Source organism: Phialemonium atrogriseum (assembly GCF_030411735.1).
Source record: "Phialemonium atrogriseum strain 8032-3 unplaced genomic scaffold QBC33scaffold_54, whole genome shotgun sequence".
Taxonomy (NCBI): domain Eukaryota; kingdom Fungi; phylum Ascomycota; class Sordariomycetes; order Cephalothecales; family Cephalothecaceae; genus Phialemonium; species Phialemonium atrogriseum.
The window spans coordinates 77852-95431 of record NW_026848191.1 but is presented as its reverse complement, the minus strand read 5'-3'; the positions used below and the strand labels follow the sequence as shown (position 1 = coordinate 95431).

At 51.4% G+C, this 17580-nt stretch overlaps 4 protein-coding genes across 4 annotated transcripts; 3 read left to right on the top strand and 1 right to left on the bottom strand.

Annotated features, from left to right (window-relative positions):
- Positions 1-3121: 3121 nt before the first annotated feature.
- Positions 3122-3417, top strand: QBC33DRAFT_564417 (uncharacterized protein; the record flags this gene model as incomplete). Its single annotated transcript, XM_060430381.1, has 2 exons — positions 3122-3183; positions 3243-3417. The coding sequence occupies 2 exons, from the start codon at positions 3122-3124 to the stop codon at positions 3415-3417; spliced, it is 237 nt and encodes a 78-aa protein (XP_060278036.1).
- Positions 3418-4350: 933 nt separating this feature from the next.
- QBC33DRAFT_564416 (uncharacterized protein) lies at positions 4351-4662 on the top strand (the record flags this gene model as incomplete). The annotated part of the gene is made up of 2 exons (XM_060430380.1): positions 4351-4419; positions 4498-4662. 2 exons carry the CDS (start codon positions 4351-4353, stop codon positions 4660-4662), a joined length of 234 nt encoding a protein of 77 aa, XP_060278035.1.
- Positions 4663-5116: 454 nt separating this feature from the next.
- Positions 5117-5606, bottom strand: QBC33DRAFT_564415 (uncharacterized protein; the record flags this gene model as incomplete). Its single annotated transcript, XM_060430379.1, has 2 exons — positions 5117-5392; positions 5457-5606. 2 exons carry the CDS (start codon positions 5604-5606, stop codon positions 5117-5119), a joined length of 426 nt encoding a protein of 141 aa, XP_060278034.1.
- Positions 5607-13018: 7412 nt separating this feature from the next.
- Positions 13019-13489, top strand: QBC33DRAFT_564414 (uncharacterized protein; the record flags this gene model as incomplete). The annotated part of the gene is made up of 2 exons (XM_060430378.1): positions 13019-13249; positions 13319-13489. 2 exons carry the CDS (start codon positions 13019-13021, stop codon positions 13487-13489), a joined length of 402 nt encoding a protein of 133 aa, XP_060278033.1.
- Positions 13490-17580: the final 4091 nt, after the last annotated feature.

Genomic DNA, 17580 nt, shown 5'->3' with positions numbered 1-17580 from the left:
ACTTCCTGCCTTTCTACTGCTTATAGCAGTACTTTCACTAGTTGAATACTTTGCTTCCACAACCTACCTCTTTGGTCACAACCTAACCTTTTGAGCTTGTCTTGACTAGAGCTGAGGAGCCAAGGACGCATGTAGGGACTTTTGTGGTTCTTGTACTAGGGAGCTGCAAGGGCAAACGCTGGGGGAATTAACAAGCCCTTGCGTCTAGCTCTGCCACTCGGGACATTATCCAAGCCTATCTCTCCACCAGAGACGTCGTCATCACTTTCTATACCCAAGCTGACGGAGCTGCTAACCTCTTGTCCTAGCCACAACTTGAGACTCTGGTGCTGTCGTGACCCTGTCATGGGCAGGCGGTGGACTGCTGATTGAAGAGCTGGGATTAGTCTACTTGACAAGATTATGCTTTATGCTGTTAAATTTAGCATTGTTGCGAATTTCTTCAATGTCTTACTCTTCCTTGGCATTGTCGTTAGCTTGGCAAGGTAGCTTATTCTTTAAACAGTCATGAAACTTTACAAGTGTTCTAGGCTGCTTGTGTCTTGGTGTGTAAAAGTTAACATGACCTTATAGCGCTTGAAGACTCTGAAGAAGACTAAGATGTTCTGGTGGCAATAGAAATTATACTAGGAGTGTGGGAATGGCGTGTCTGCCTTGAGCTTGCCATCAATGTCGAGCAAGGCGCCATCATGGTCATCTCTGCGATTCCTTGCTTCCTTGACTAATTATTGTTGGCTGAGGGACTGTGGGCAACTATTAGTCGTTGGACACCTCTGGGACAGCGACGTCTTCTTCGGCGTCGGCAGCTTTGTGTTGTGTTTTCTAACTTTAGTTACCAACTAGGTAATGTAGAATATCTCCAACTGTTATCTAGGGACAGTCCTTTAGAGATGACGCTCCTTAATCTACTGGGGGACAGTCTTTTAGTTTATAGATTAAATCTAGCTTAATAGTTGTTAAAGCAGGATGAACAAGCCTTTGCCCTTTCCCTGGATCTGGTCGAGCGTGAGCTGTCCCATGCTGTCTGTCTTCTCCTTGGACTTCTTTAGGAAATGGGCCTTCACGAGTCCCTAGACAATGGCCTTGTGGCGGGGTTGATCTTGAGGTGATCTTCTCAATGCGCAAGGGGAGCGAGTAAGCCTTGAGTTGTTTGCTTGTTATGTTCTCAACGATAGCTGTCGGTCTGGATTATGGAGAGCCTATGTCGAGGAGGACTAGCCTGTCCTAGATGGACGACGATGACAAAACTGAGGAAGAGAGGTTCTTGTCTGCGACGTCGACTTGCAATGCATTATTCTGCGCTGCCAACGAATCTGTCCTGTCTCTAAACTTGCCGAGGCTGTCCCTGTCGCCTACTGAAGGTTGCTTAGCAAACTCAGTCTCTGGAGCCTGTGGAACTGGTTTTGTACTGATCTTACCAGGTTGAGAGTCATAAGATAACAAAGATGGATCTCACGTATGAGTATGACAAGCAGCCTGCTGCAAGAAGATATAGCTAGTATAGCCTGAAGGTTGTCTGTCAAACCAAAGCAGGAATTGTTTTTTTTGTCTTGAGACTACTAATTACCCCTTGCACTTGCAATACTTCCCTAAGGTGAAGCAGACTAAGACATACACCGAGGCGGATGTCGTGTACCGCGATTTTCAGTACACGCTAGCGGTGCATCCCCTAGGCCCTGTCTGGGCTGCCTGAGCAATTGCCAACCAAGGGACTGGTTTGTACAACTGGTGCGTTAGGGCTAGTTGGGGCTGCATGTGTCTGCATTGGGTTTGGAGAGTGGTTGGGACATGCTTTGTAAGAGAATCTTGGATGTATTCCTGGGGTGTAGCCTTTAAGGCCTTCTTATTAATGCCCTTGACAGCAGAAATAGGGAGAGTAGCTGACAAGGAGGACGCTATTACCTCTAGGCAGGTTGTGGAAAAGACCTGCAAGGCTCTCAAGAGACTTCTATGGTGGTTTAGAGGAAGTGACGACGAGTGGTTTTGCCTTTGTTCCTCTTGCTTTCCTCTCTACCATTGAATGCTCTTCTGGCTGCTGCAAATTCTTGGCATGTTTAGAGACTGGCGTGAAGTAATTACGAATTGAATGACTTTGAAGTTGCCGATAGGCCTGGGCAGCTCCTTTAGAGTAGCCTCCTCTTGCTATCTATCGCAAGAGAGAACCTTATGGATTGTGACAAGGGGCGAACTGAGCTGGCTTAAGCGCTGCTACCCTAGCACTGGGCCAAAATGAGGCTGCTTGCTGTCTTACCCTGGGTAATCTATCTTGCACTCCTGGTTAGCATTAGGCTGCTGCCTGTTATTTCAGATCAGCCACCTTAGGCATAGCGTTAATGAATGCCTGTGGCTTTTCTTGAGGAAGATTATGCCTTGCATGGCTTTGGCACCTGCATCATCTATAGGGCGTGCGGCTTTGCGCTGCAGAACCGAGCCGCGAACTTTAGCCTGGACGCTGGGCAATCAATCTAGAGAATAACCAGATTTGCTGCATCTTCTGTGCGCAAGCCAACCTGGACAACGCCCATGTTGAGAGTCACAATTATTCTGCATGCTGGCGACGAGGTCCCTACCGTCGGCCTCTGCGATATGCTTCTCAATGGAGGCTGAACATCTTGGCTGCCAACTTGAAGGATACGGTTCAAGCTCTCCTTTTCTAGTCGTCCCATTGCTTGCTGTCGTCATTAGAAACTTAAAGCTGTAGAATCCTAGCACTGTCGCGGGGGTCCTTATGCCCCTGGCTGGCCAAAATCTTGAGATCATGGCCAGGGATACTGACCTTGCCCTTCCTATCACCGAATGTTAGCTCTGGGACTTGGTTCTTGGCTACCTTGGCTTATAACCCTGTCCCTACTGTGCTTGAGCCTGACGTAGGGAAATCTTGCCCTGAATGCCACAATAGGGAAGATGAATCATTGATAGCACTGTAGGAGACAGATAATAATCCTTTTATAGATGATGACGATTTGGCTACTGGCAACTAATATCTGTCTAGTCTACTCTGAGCCCTGAGGACGAGGCGGGTCTGTGCTATGAGAAAGATGGCGATGATCTGGATGGGCTGGTGCTGCTTACGCGGTGGGTGATGCTGGCTAATATGGCGTCTGGGCAATTCATGACGTAGATGTACCTGTACATGCTGCCAACAGAGTGCCTAAAGGAGGAGGAGGGCTGCTTGGCTGAGGTGTTAGTGGCGGTTGGGGCGGCTGCCTGGCTGGCTGCGGCTGTGGCTGCGGAACAAACAGCGATTTCCGCAAGTATGGCGGAAGCAGCGCTGGCGGTGGCGGCGGTGACTTTGGTGGTGGCGGCTTTGGCGATCTTCTGGCTATGGCGGCGGCGGCGGCGGCAGCTTTGGTGGCCGGCTGCCTCCTGGCTCTGGACACAGCGGCGGTTACAGAGGAGGTGGTTATGGAGGCGTAAGCGGTGCTTACGGCAACCTAGGCGGCGCTGGTGGCTAGTCCTAGTTTAAAAAGCTTAGGCAAAAAAGCCAGAAATGACAAAACAACCTAGTTGACGAGACTTGTGTCTGCATTAGGCTTGGTTGCGCATGTGTCCTCTCTAGGAGTTGTCGCGCTCATGGAGCTGGTCACACCCATAGGAGTGGGTATGTTACTGCTCTGCTTGGGAGACACGATTGATTGCGGCTGCGGCGTCGAGACAGGGTTATGCATATGATTGAAGGAGCTGTGGGCTGGCTACTACATCTAAGGAAGGCAGCAGGCGTGTAAATCACCTGCAGCCTTTATGGCAGCTGTCACATTTGTCGGCCCTGTTGGCGGCTCTTAACACTATTAGCGCCTAGTTGGGCCTTACTGTCTGGCAGGGAACGTAGCTGAGGCCCTAGTACGCCTCCTCCTCCTTCTCTGAGCTGTATCTGACGACATCCTCTAGAGGTTGTTTGATGTTGACAGGAAGTGCAAGCCATGCCATTGGAGTGGCGTGGGAGGTTAAGGGAGGCATTGTCAAGATTGTGAGCAGGGCTGAGTCGCGCCTCTGGTTCTAAACTGGTCTGTAGACATGCAGACGATGTTTTGCCTAGACTGCAGGGCTGTCTGCGTCTGCGTGAAGGCAGGGGTATTCGATTTTGTAGCACAGCGTCAGCAAGCAGAGGAAGTCCACGTAGTTGGCTTACGTGGGGTTGCGCAGGTACATCACGTTACCCATCAGGCTGGTCAGCTCGCAGGCTAGGTCCTCGCAGAGCTGCGCTACCTTGTTGTTTTCCGGCCTGCACCCTTGCCCTTTGCCTTGGCCCGCTTGGGACCCTTGAGTGTCTATCCAAAGCCCCCGTCACCATATCATAGAGCCTGACGGTCTGGCTTGTAATGATGGCCAGTGACTGGCTGTTGGGCGAGAATGCTGGAGCTTGGCGAGGCTGTTTTGGAGCCCGAGAAGTGGCTTCTCCAGAAGATAGAGGAGCTGAAGGTCTGACGTCCTCCCTCGACCCTCACCTTCGTCCCCCTGCTGTCAAGGTACAGACTGTCCGAGACACATGCTCCGCAGGATCTCGCGGGTTGGGTCGGCCTTCAACCGGCCGGCGCCGAGCCTGAAGACGAGGGCAATCTCGCTCCCATTGATGGTGTCGACGAGGAAGACGGCAAGAGCCTCGAGGAGGAGATGACCGTCTTGAGCGAAAGGGAGCGTCAGGACCTCGTTGTGAGAGATTAGAAGGGGTCTCGGCCCGCCTGCAGTCTGACACCAGCTCGTCTGCAATGGGGCATCGACCTCGAAGGAATGGAAATATTCGGTGGGGGGGAGGGCTATGTGGTCTATGGACTTCGTGGCGTGCAAGACCTAACAGGCAGTGATCAAGTCAGGAGCAATTCGGATAAGGCACCTACGTCCGAGCACTTGCTCGCTGTCTCTTAATAGCCTGCTAATGACAGACCCCAAAAGCTCAGGGGTTAATACCACCTCCCACGATATCATATTGTTCTACAATAACCTCGTCGACATTCTGGGAGGCACGCCAGATCCAAGAACTAGGACGCAGATTACGTAGTATACCCAAATCGGGGTGAGTCTTATGTACTTCTCCTAGTCGAGGGTCGTTTTATGAAGGGTCGTTGGTCCTGGAATTCGCGCTCCTCTTCTGAATCAATCTCGCCGCCGCCGGGAATGGTCAGATGGCGGCCACTGCCAGCGAGCAGGCGACTGAGATGGACGCAGCCTGCGACAATGGCGTGCCGGCGCACAAGAAGGCTGAAGTGCTCGCGCTGTTCAGCCCGATGGAGAAGTTCGTGACCCAGACCTGGAACACTATCAACGGCGGCGACGACGGCGCAGTTCGGCGAGTTCTGGGGCGAGCTTGCAGCGGCGGGGGAAGGCGCGTGCCGGCGGGATACCGCGGGCCGGGGACCTGTGGAGGAACCTTGCCGTGGCCGTGGTGGTGCCATACCTCTGCAAGGAGGTCATCGTGGTTGCTACCAACTACACCTTATCCAAAGCCAGTTCTCTCTAACCAAAAGGGCGACGATCTGGGCTGGTTCAAACTTAGGAGTCCACCCCTTGTCGTCCGCAAGCACCTGGACGCCGAGTTGAGGGAACGGAAGGCTGGTAGTAGTTTGGAGGCCGAACCTGTGGAACAGCTTCGCTGTTCCGTCGGGGATCATCTTGCGCCAGTTGCCGCGGTGAGACCAGGGGGTTTTCGAGGTTGGAGAAGAATTAGCGGTTATTGTGCAGCCCACAGGTGTCCACAGCCCCGTGCTCCTCTAGCGATGTCATCCTAACACCCACTTGAAACTAGCATGACCATGGCAAAGGCGGATCAGCCAGCCCACCGAGCTTGAACCCAGGCACGTCCGTTGGCCCCCCCAGCTAGAACCGGTCGTTGATCCTGCGAGGCAGCACGGAACCCTCATGCTCCTCCTTGACCAATTCTTTCCAACGGTACCACCGTTTGGACCTCCTTTCGCAAAGTACCATTTTAATGTTCTAAATGATCTCGTCGTCGAGAGGCTAAACGTCGTGGCAAGCTGCAAGTTAGTTGCTCTTCACTCCAAACCAGCATAACTAGTCTTGCTCATGAACAGTCTTGCTCATGACCATCGTTGCTCATGACCAAAATTTGTTCATGGCTAGGGTTGCTCATGACTAGAGTTGTCGCTAGGGGGTCAGTTAGGATGATCATCCCTGTGGGGACAGGGCTCTCTCGTCTGCTCTCCTAGCTTATCTTGCTTTCCCTCCTTGACTTGACTTTCGCAGCCCCCTAGTCTACCACCAACAAACTCACAGCATCACTAACAACGCCAGTACCTACTATGACACCAGTGTCGCCAGACCTATCGCTTTCTAACCTCAAGCCTCAGCATCTGCACTGCTCAGAGCAGCCCTGGAATTGTGAGTCCTGCCGCGAGGTGGTAATGGAGATCACCGCGAAGACGATTGCGCCGATGACTATGAGCAAGCGCTTGCCCACCCGGTTGCCAAGGGGCCGGTACTCACCCAGGCTGTAGGACGTGCCGCCCTGGAGACGCTATCGGACTTGTTAAACCTGCGCAGCCGAGCGCAGCGAGCGGACTAAGAAGTCGTTATGACTGGAGAAGTCGAGAACCTACGCAGCATTAATGACGGCGGGAGCGGCATCGACATGGACCCTGATGATGGCAATATCTTTGCTAGAACGGTTGGCACTGCCGGCGAGCGCCAGGTTTGCGGTGTGAAGTTGCGCCTGTAATACCGACGGATGGGTCTCCTCCAGCACGTTTAAGAGAATTTTGCTATTAGGAGACATAAGAGCTGGAGAAGAGATGGAATACGAATTGATTAGACTGTGACATGAGATCCTACAAGTTGCCTTGTTGAGGATAAGTAGGTCTGGTTGGCCTAACTGGATACGCAGAAACGACACAAACTGTCATTACCCTGCGTTTAACGACTCATTGTGCTCCCCTGTTTGAGTCTCGAGGCAGTCTGGTGTGTTCCCTCAGCACTCGGGTGCGGTATCACATTCGAATGCAGGTGCCTGGAGATCAAAATAGTCCAAGAGAAAATACCGTCAGTGCCATGATGATACCCCAAGGTCCCCACGCCTGGGAATGCTCCGGTGTGCTCTCCATCTGTCCTACCCACGAGAATGGTTTCCATAAATTGTTAAAATTAAATTGTTAAAAGGAAGGCGCCCCGCGGATGCTGTAGTGTGCGTCGATGAGGGCTTGGCCATGCCCTCCTGCTCGGCGCCAATCTCCCCTGAGTGCGAAGACGGATGCTATCTGCGATACGGAGAAACAGGTCGCCCGCATCACAGATAAGGTTTGCAGTCTCGCTAGCAGCGAGATCTATGCGGCTATACGGTCCACAAGATGGCCGACGATCGCATGGCGGATTCTCTTCTACATCCCAACGGGATAGTTGAAGGGGACTCTTTTGTTTGCCACTTTGCTGCCTTGCCATCCTGTGAACTGGGCACTGAGAACCGGATATCACGGACTAGCTTGAAGACCGGAACAAAAATGTCATTAATTTGCAGGTTCGGTGTGGCGATCTTTGACTTTAACATCGCCGGTATTACATGGGCTAACATTCTCAAAACTAGCAGTTTTAAAGATGGTGCGTGGGCTCTGAGGCATTACTTTAGCGATGGCCTTTCTGTCGTTGATGAAGGTGATCCAGTCTGTGAATTCGTCAGCTTCCTCTAGGTATTGCGGGTGAGCAGCACCGTGATGCCCGTGGGAATGCAGGTATGAGTATCGAAAAATGGGTGAGAATGCCGCATAGACGCGGATCACCGAGGGTTCCAGTGCTCTGTTATTCCGCCCCGAATAAGTTGTAGCGTAAGGGACGGCTGACACGAGTAGTTCATGGATAACGGGTTGATATTCCCGTATCGGTGGAGAACTGTCTATACCGAAACACGTGAGAATAACCGTCTTGTTCATCTGTGAGGCTATCCGTTTGTTTCGACGAGCGCTTCAGGCCCAACCACACTGTCGACGCGATCAACAAACGTGGCTAACAGAGCAGAGGCAACCTCCGGCAGATGGCCAGGCTCCTGGCGCAGGGCAAGCCGTTTAACCTCAACATCACACTAAACCGCCTGAAAGACCAAGAATGTTTGGGTCCGGGGCGATGACTAAGTCCATGGGGAGGATCCTGGACAAATTTGAGGTGAATAACATGCGATTAGATCCTCGTCGTGCAAGTCCGTCCGATTATTACGGCTATGCAGCGGAGCACGTCCGCGTGGTCACGGATGGCTTCCACGGGGACGCCTAGGTCCGGGTCCGAGTCCAAGCTCTTAAACCTCCCAGAACTACCGACTAATTACAAATGGATGGAAGCAGGCGACCAGGTCGAGCTGGTCCAACCATGTGTGCAGCGTTTTGGACAAATTCTTTCTGACCTGCTCTACCCCGTGCACCGAGTCACTCATTTGGGTGTCCATACAGACTGCATTGAATTGCTGTTCGGTGCCGCTACTGAAGCTGCCAAAACACGCGGAGAGCTCTGAGGATTAGACGTATGATGACGTTGAAGCTAGGATAAAGGGGCTCAAAAGTACTCCTTATCCAGCTATTCGTGGTTCGAAGAAGGCCGACGCATCAGCCGTTCGGTGTCGATATTCGAGACGGTGGATTGGTCACTAAGTCATAGTTTGACCGGACTAAATCCTCTGGAGTTGATAGTTATACTCGGAGTACTGACACCTTCTCTAGCTCCCGTCACCCTCTTGTTGCTACTTCCTATATTGCGTTGGATTTAATTTATTGTCCCTGTCACTCGTTCAACGACGCCCTGCAGGTAGATAGTCAATACATCCGTATAATTACCGCAAAGGTGTCGTCGTCTCTTAGCTCGCTATGCTTAAGGACTAGGATACCCAGCTATTCACACTGTTACACATGATGTCATCTGACTGCATGAGAATGGGAGACTGTAAGTCGAGTTGTTTGTCGGGGTCATCTGGGTAGTATCTGAGCAAGAAATCTGGTCATGAGCAAACAATGTAAACAAACAATCTGGTCATGAGCAAACAATGTGAACAAACAATCTGGTCATGAGCAGCTCGAGAGCGATGTCGGGGTGCTATGATCAGCTGCCGGAGACAGGACACAAAGCTGTTATCCCTTGCCCCTGTGGCTTTAAGAGTCACAGCATCCGCGGCTGAGCTGCTAATATACCCTGTAAACAGATGCAGTCTTGCAGCAGTGTGTCATCGCTTAAGGCATCCATCAGCTTCTGTGCTGGTGGCCACACCGGGTTCTTTACATACCACACTCAAAGACCGTCTCGTCGATTCGGGTTCATTTATCAAGAGCAGCTTTTTATCAAGAGCAGCTTTGAGCTTCCAACTACAAGTCAAGAACGAGGGCAAATATGCTCAAGCTTCTCCGGGAACGTGTGGGATAATGACCTAGAGAAGGATGGTTTGAAGCTTTCTACTTGCCGATGATAACTTACAAAAGCAACTATTCTCGACGGCTGCGAGCTACGACAGGCAGGACGCATAACGAGCATACCTTGGAGATGTCCCTTATCTCGATATGCTTGTCGTCGAGTTGGAAGAGTGAGGTTTGACGTGCGCCTATATCGAGGGCTGGTCTGGTCAGATCAACTAATACAATCCTCGTCTTTGCCAACAGGTTGACGTTGTCGGACCCTCATTTCACTTCTAACACGGCCATTGAAGGTGAGTGAGGTGGGTAGACACAAACAATTTCCGAATATCCTCCTGTCGCGGAAGTCCTTACTGGCGTCCGAGGAAAAAAGACCTGCAGGTTCAGGGACGGCTGTGACCTGGTAGCTGTGAGGCTCAGGGGTAGATCGCGGCCCTCCTCGAGGTCTCATTCTGGAGGCGCTCCCTGGGGCAACCCCCTGGATATGCTGTAATTATGTCTGGACTTGCCGTGTTCGTAAGTGGCGTTGGCTCTAGGTTTCACGGGGCCCGGTGAAGGTGTCGTGGCTCTCTATGTAAAACAGAGTGTGCAAACATGTATACGCCAACATTCACAGGTTTGCAGGGGTCCTCTGACTAGGGTACAGATGGAACAAGGAATGTTACTCCAAGGATCGTGGCATTCACTTTGACTAGGTCTGGGGGCAAGGCATTGGCCAATTCCATTGCCTCAACTGCTTGGGAAACTACCAAGACCAGATTGTTTCCGTCCAAATAAAGCCCCGTTTCACCCCTTATCAACCATCGAAGCTACCTCATCGACTCAGACACCCCCTGGGCAACGGCCCTGGCTGCGCTCCGAACGCCGGTACCTGCCGGTCGAAATTGATGTGGCGGTCCAGCTCGCGTGCTGGGGAAGGTATCCTAAGGACGTTCAATATAAAGTCGCGCCGGAATCCGTACAAAATGGATTAAGCAGGAGCGGCTGAGGATGTCCCATTGGCGCTCACAAGAGCGACCTAGGCACCGCCATTATCGCACCGGACACGATAATTAGCTGAGCATTATTGGCCTGCTAATGTTCGCTCTCGACTTGGCTATATTGTCGTATCGTACGGCTTGACCTGGAGGGAACAGACAAACGGCCCCATCTTGTCGACATCACTTTCGGCGCCTAGGCAGCCATGTCGACGCCCTTCTAGGCCTTGGCTGGGTTGCTGCTAGTCTTGCCGGTAACATGGGATAGCCTTCACAGGATAAAAGGACAACAAACTCGCGCTTCCAGTGGCCAACATATCCGAGAACAAGACCATATATGTCGAGAATATCCTGGGGAAAGTGGAATGGACTTTGAAAACGTGCCTGGCACTTTTCCAATTCAGGGGTGACGGGGATAGCGCTTGCCTCTCCCGTTCCAATCCCCAGAGCGTTGTCGACACTACATGACCGCCCCAGAGCGTTGTCGGTAGCTCATTGACCTGCCAAAAATGAGCAGGAGACAAGCCGCAGCTGCACAGGTTGCTCTTCACAGGTCCAACAGCTAAGTACCTCCCAATCGTGGACCTCGGCGAAGATCTCATCTGCGTCTTCAGCATCAACGCCACTTTTCTGCTCTCCTTGGTTCTCTTGATCCGTCCTTTTTCCTGACTATCATTGCGGATTTATCTCTTCCCTGTGTCTCTACAATCGCCCGTCATAGATTCTGACATCACAATGGCTTGCACAGAAGGAGGAAGGGGTGGTTGCCTGGTGGGAGATCTGCGCTACAATTTGAGAGATGGCGACGTATGTAGCGTATGGGTTTGACTACCTCCTTCTCGACATCTTTATGTTAATAGGTACCATAGGAATGAGACGAGACTTCCAAGGTCATTAATCGCGACCAAGGTGCCAGGCCTGATATTCTCTAGTACTAGGCATTAAAAATATGTGAAAATAGGTAAAAGGGGTAAAGGGGTAAAGGGGTAAAGGGGTAAAGGGGTAAAGGGGTAAATAGCGGAACGAATCTTTACGTCTCTAAGAGAGATAAAGATAATCACTATGCATTACAGAGTCTATCCCTCCCTATATCTGTGTATTTAAACATTTATCCAACGCTGAACAAGTTACATATGAGCAGTTGCGGAAGCCCGTTAAGTGGAGACAGAGCATCGCATTACGAGACAGTTGGCTGGCTTTCATCGCTCTCTTTATTGGGACTTAGCGCCACACTAAGGCCTTTGCTTTGAGGGCTTGCGTAGAACGTGGATATATATGAGCAGGCAGCCATACAGCTCCGCTTTGCAGAACTCCTCGTAGCCCGCCGGCCCGGCGTTTACCACTTTGTACTAAGAGTCGGGCCGCTGTTTACCGCCAGCCAAGCACTAGTTATGCCGCAAGCTGCGTCTGGTTTTATATTTGCTATTGGTGAACATGGAGCTGCAGCAAGGGTTCACACGCGTAACACTGCAGTTGGCCTTTATGGAAATCATGCGACTGCCTTTGACATAACGTGACGATGAATGCCGAACGGCATTGAGCTACGTTTTACAAAGCCTAAGGGCTTGATTATCCACCCTGGTGACCTGGAGTACTAATTAAGACTACCTTACTCAACTCTATCCTAATCTTATTCATGTAGACCGTCGGAACAAACTCGTCGACATCACCGCGTTTATCTTCCGTCACCGCATGAACGGCTCCATGATTGGGGTTTGCATCCCCGAATAGACAAATGCAACAAGAGTGACGATGCCTAGAGCGATCAAGGCGTCAGCACTTCACGACACGCCGCTCGCGATGCCCATCACCACGAGAGTTAGACTGACGGGAATCTGGGGACTCACCGGCCTACATCAACGTGTTGTACAAGCCGGTGGGCAAAAGAATCTGGGAAACCATGACCTGCTGGCCCGTGGTTATTGCTAGGCGTATAGCCGTCGTTACCAGCACGATATAGCCAAGGGAGTATAGGCGATGGAGAAGAAGAAGAAAGAAGGGATTTCACCCCACGTTGCAGCCGGCTCGAACCAAAGGGAAAATGTAGATAAGGGCCTGCAGCAACCAGGTTCGTCGAGTTCTACAAAATAGAAGCCGTTACTCAGAGACAACGCCGGCTAGACAGCATGGAGTGATAGAATCCCCTGCCCTGGTGATGGATGATGAATGGCATGGCATCACATGTGGATTACAACGGAGAAGGCGATGGGCTTCATCAGGGACATGGATGTGGATGCCGAACTCACCTCAACCGTGCCTGGGAGCCCTGTCAAGAACATAGTTCTACTGGGATCGAGGGTGTTCTGGCAAGGTATACTTGCGGTAGGAGCATCTGGCGCTGGAGCTATGCGTTGCCGAGCGGCCGGGCTGCAGCTGGAGTGGCTAGACTTCCTGTTCTAGGCCTTGTCCTGGTCGTCTTTCTAGCCTCCGGCTAGGTTCGCGTAGAGTGCAGAGTTCTTCTTTCGCTGTGAACAACTGACTTTCTAGTCAGTCAGCTGCCATTGCTCCTCCTCCGCCAAGCTGTTCCCATCGCCAGGAGTTGCATTACTTGACGTGTTAGAATACCTACTGGACACCTTGGACATAGTTCTCCGCCAGTTTCCGGAGCTCGTCCTCCTTGTATACTCCTGCGCGACAGCCTTGTCCTCGACGCCGCACAGGCTTAGGATCCGCGCGCATATAACCCCCGTCCGGTCCTTGCCTGGTTTGAATATGCCGTTAGAAATAATCGAGCGGCTCGATCCATTGACAACGCTCACGCCACGCAGCGTGCTGCTGCAGCCGTCATATGTACATTACGCATCCCTGATCCAGCCCCTGGCGGACAGGCTGCGGACGACGGCGCGGAAGACGGCGCACTTGTACATGGTCTACGGTGCGACGGAGCACATCTACAAGGCGTGTGCGGCACAAGCCGACTATAAGATCACCTGGAAAAGGACGGTCAGCCAGCCCAGTATCGGCTTAGTTAAAAGCAACTCGTCTCCTCACAGTCACCAGACCGCTCGATAGCAGCAAGTGGCTCAGAAGGAAAGGGCCCTTAGCCAAAAGACTGCCGCCCGCCTCCTGGCCCTTTTCTTGCCGGACAACTTTGGCGACGGCGACGAGGACGAGACCCGCATCGGCTACCTCGGCTTCAAGGGCAAGTGGCTGCAGCTTGGCCGGCCGCGGCGGCATTCATAAAGCGGCGAACATGAGCGTGTTGGCGGCTAGGTTGTGCAGAGGCACCACGCGGGGTGGCAAGCCGGCAACGACGACCCCGCAGGCTGACGGCGTCGAGAGGAGGGATGAATTGTGCTAATTACGCATGCTTATGGACAGGAAAGCAGTGGAGGTATCTCAATGGTGTTGTTTTTGATATGTGACAACCGTGCCTGCCAAGAGGCTGCTAACTGCGTTGATCACGCACGCCGCGTGGCCCTTGTGCCTGCACGCTGGCTTGTTCTCTGCGGGCTCGCCGAAGATGTCGGCGTCGAAGCCGGGGACGAAGGGCTGCAACTTGAGGCTCCTGAACCGAAGGGGTTGGAGACCTTGGCTATGTAGAGGAAGTATGCCTTATAAGCTGGTGCTGTATGTAGCCTAGGATAGACGAGCGCCGCGGCTCTAATATCCTCCTTGAGTTGGAAGCCCTTGGAGCACGAACCGGCGACGCTGGATATGCTGGCTGACGACCTGGCGGCTGTGCTGGACGCGCTGCGGGTGCCGCACGCGCGCTATGGCTGAACTGGAAAGTGGGGTGCAACACATCGCACAGCTCTCCGTTCTTGGGCAGGAACGTGGCGTTCTCGTCAGCACGCACAATGAAGATAAAGCGGTGACGATGCTGGCCCATCTGTCCCTGCCGGGGCCCCTTATGCTCTGATTCCTTGGTTAGGGTATGGCCATCGTCGCATCAAGCGTGGGAAGAGCCCTCCAGAAGTATTGTTAGCTCAAAAACTAGGCAATGGCGGGCTGTTAGCTCAACAGGCGGGTGAGTTAAGCGTCATGTTGGATGGGCTGCTTCACGGATGGGATCATCCAAGCGCCCTCGAGTCGGTCACTGGTCAGTATGAAGGCGAGATGTGTCTTTGGTGACAGATGGCTGGGTTGTCACGACGAATGGGAGCCTTGCCCTGAGGACGACTTCTTGGACGCGGATCTCGACCGAATTGCGACTAGGTCTGCCTACACATAGCGGGCAGGCGATGGTGAGCTCCCTACCTTGAAGACGTTGTTATGTAGCCGAGAGGGAAACTCTGATAACGCTAAGCTTCGTAGCTTGCCTTAACCTTTGCTACGCTAGTTGGTGAGAGCCTAGGATGCCAATTCTTGGGGACGTCTTAACTACCCCAACCTGTGACTGATCAGGTCAGTAAGTTGTACCTAGTCAGCCTGTGTCTCTATAGTTTGGGGTGGCAAGATCTTCACGCCGGTTGTAGGAAATTATTTTTTTCGGATGTAATTGCAGAAAGTGCAGTGACGAAAGCCGCTGTGACTGAGAACTCGGTCGCCGCGATTTGTTCCAACGGTCTTGTCGACCGTTGACTGAGGGTGTTGCACCAAATCAAACGAAAGGTCTGTTTCTTTCAGTGGATGGCTGGCGCTTGTCCACGGTGCTTAGACAGGGGCCAATTGTACACAGCTTGGTGGCTCATAAACGCTTCCTGCCCTGCAAGTTGAACATCCTGATATCCTAAGGGAGTCTCCTTTCCAAATCTCTGCCTGGGAGTTACTGAGTTCCTGGGAATGGACCGTGGCGAGGGCGATGCATCATGGAGCCTTTAAGTAAGTCCCCCACTATACTCGCAATTTTATCGCCATAGAGATTACCACTCCATAGAAAACATATCACCGCGATAAAACTCTATTATCTGGACAATGCAACGACCATTACACAGATTAAAGCAACAATCGCGCAGCAGCGGTAGCATCAGGAAGAATTCCCAGAGTATACGCCGTTCCTCTGCTATAGTGAGAAGTTATTAGTGTGAATGTTGCTTATTGTGGGTGGATTTCTGACTTGGTTCAAACCTACCTAGACACTCACTTATATCTTCACCACTATAGGATATACAGACTAGCTTGTTATACTCGGAGGTTCAGTGAGTTTCAAGTACCTACTGCCCCAATACTACTTCTGTTACCGAACTAGAAGTTCAAAAGGGTCGGTGTAGGTTGAGAGTTACCCCTGAAATTACCCCTGAGAAAGTGTCAAGTAGTTCAACACTTGCGCAACCCATCTGCGATACTAAGAATATAAATACCGCTAGCTATACTACTATACTCTCATTTCCCTTACTAGTTTAGCCATTGTGGTTATCATTTTAGACTAATTTTTTCCAGGTGAGAAAAGGGGCGGTGCCAGATCTATCTAGTTACACATTTACATCTTTACCATTGTATTTTCTACTGCCTGTCTAACCAACCTTGGGTATTCTCTGCCTCTTAGGTTCTCTGTTACCATCTTAATTCTGCCTCTTACATTATGTTAGATGTTACACAACGTCCCTGTCACTCCAAAGCTAAAACTTCATCCCAAGCACCTTCTGACTGATTCATTGGGCCCAAACGATGCAAATGAGCGGGACATTCGGTTTGACTTAGCCGTGGTTACTGCAGCATTCTTAGATATGAAACATCGCACGAGGGGTTGAGGCAACCTAGTTTGTCGGGGTTAGGATGGGGATACCTCAGGCATTTCACACTAGCTACTGCAACTCGGCAACACAGCGGGTAGAACTTATGGATCTGATCTGGAGCTCAAGATTGTGGTTGGAAAGTGCTAGACACCTATTTACGACAATGGCGACTGGAGCACACTCTATCTTGGGGATCATGGCAACGATGATGACAAGTTTGAGACCAAGATGGACAAGCCAAGACACATGGTTGATACTGGGGTGTCCGGGGTTTGTGGGGAAGACTAATGAGGCAGGCGTGTTCGGCACGGACCAGTTTCTATATTGACTTTGGCGTGTCTCGGTACCTCAAACCACATCTCAACGTAGTTCTCCCGCCACTTCAGAGCAGGACAAACACCAAAGGGCTGAACCTGGACAACTCTGGCCAGAGCAGGCAACACTACATTGCATCTTCACCTCCCAGACAGAGTCCAAGTTCTGGCGGCAAACTCGATTCGACTCCTTGAACGCGCCGCAGGGATTCCTCGAGACGCTCCCAAGGGCGGAATGTCGGCGTTTCAACAACCTGCTGCTGCAGAGAGCCTGTCTCTACCAGGTCCCGTTTAATAGCAGCGAGACCATTCTGAACGCATTACGGAGCCGACGCACATCGCGGTTTACATGCAAGGTTTCAAGCGCCCGTTGTCTGGTAATTCTAAGCTGCCGCACTTTTGCCTCTGCGACATTAATGACAGACGCCTCGCTTCCCATGATTGGTCGGCGAGCCACAATGGAAGGAGAGGTAGATAGAATTGTGGAACTAGGCCTCTGACATAAGATCGAGGGGACTGGCGACGTAAGAATAAAGTTCGACATCTCTTAGGAGAGTTGTCGACAGCTCCCGAAAGACTTGCTCATTGAATGTATTTTGCTCACGGAGCTTATTTGCTCACGGAACTTATTTGCTCACAGATTGCTCATGGAATGTATTTGGTCATGGAATTTATTTGCTCACGAATTTATTTGCTCACGAATTTATTTGCTCACGAATTTATTTGCTCACGAATTTATTTGCTCACGAATTTATTTGCTCACGGACTATTTGCTCACGGACTATTTGCTCATGGACTATGCGTGCCCGCCCCCACTTTAATTCGCGTTCGTTTTGATTGGGGCAGGCACGGGTATTTATTTACTCACAGACTATTTGCTCGTGGAATGTATTTGCTCACGAATGTAATTTGCTCATGAATTTATTTGCTCATGGACTATTTGCTCATGGAACTTATTTGCTCATTGAATTTATTTGCTCACGGACTATTTGCTCACGGACTATTTGCTCACGGACTATTTGCTCATGGGAATCTATTTGCTCGCGGAATTTAGTCATGTGGCATTCGTTCACTCAGTTTGACAACAGGTAACTTGGTTAGGCAGTCCTTATTGATACGGTCTAGGTGGATAATCCATGCTACCATCGGCAAGCATGGCTTTCTTGTCGCCAACCCTGCGGAAAAGATATTGAGGACGATGGTCGGGTCTTCCATGCCTGGCCATAGTAATCCTCAAGCGGAGAGAAGGGCGTTTCTGATAAAGTCGTATCCTAACCCCGAGGAGTTTAACGACGACCTCATACGGTATACCAAGCGTCAGGGAAATAATACCCTAGAGGTT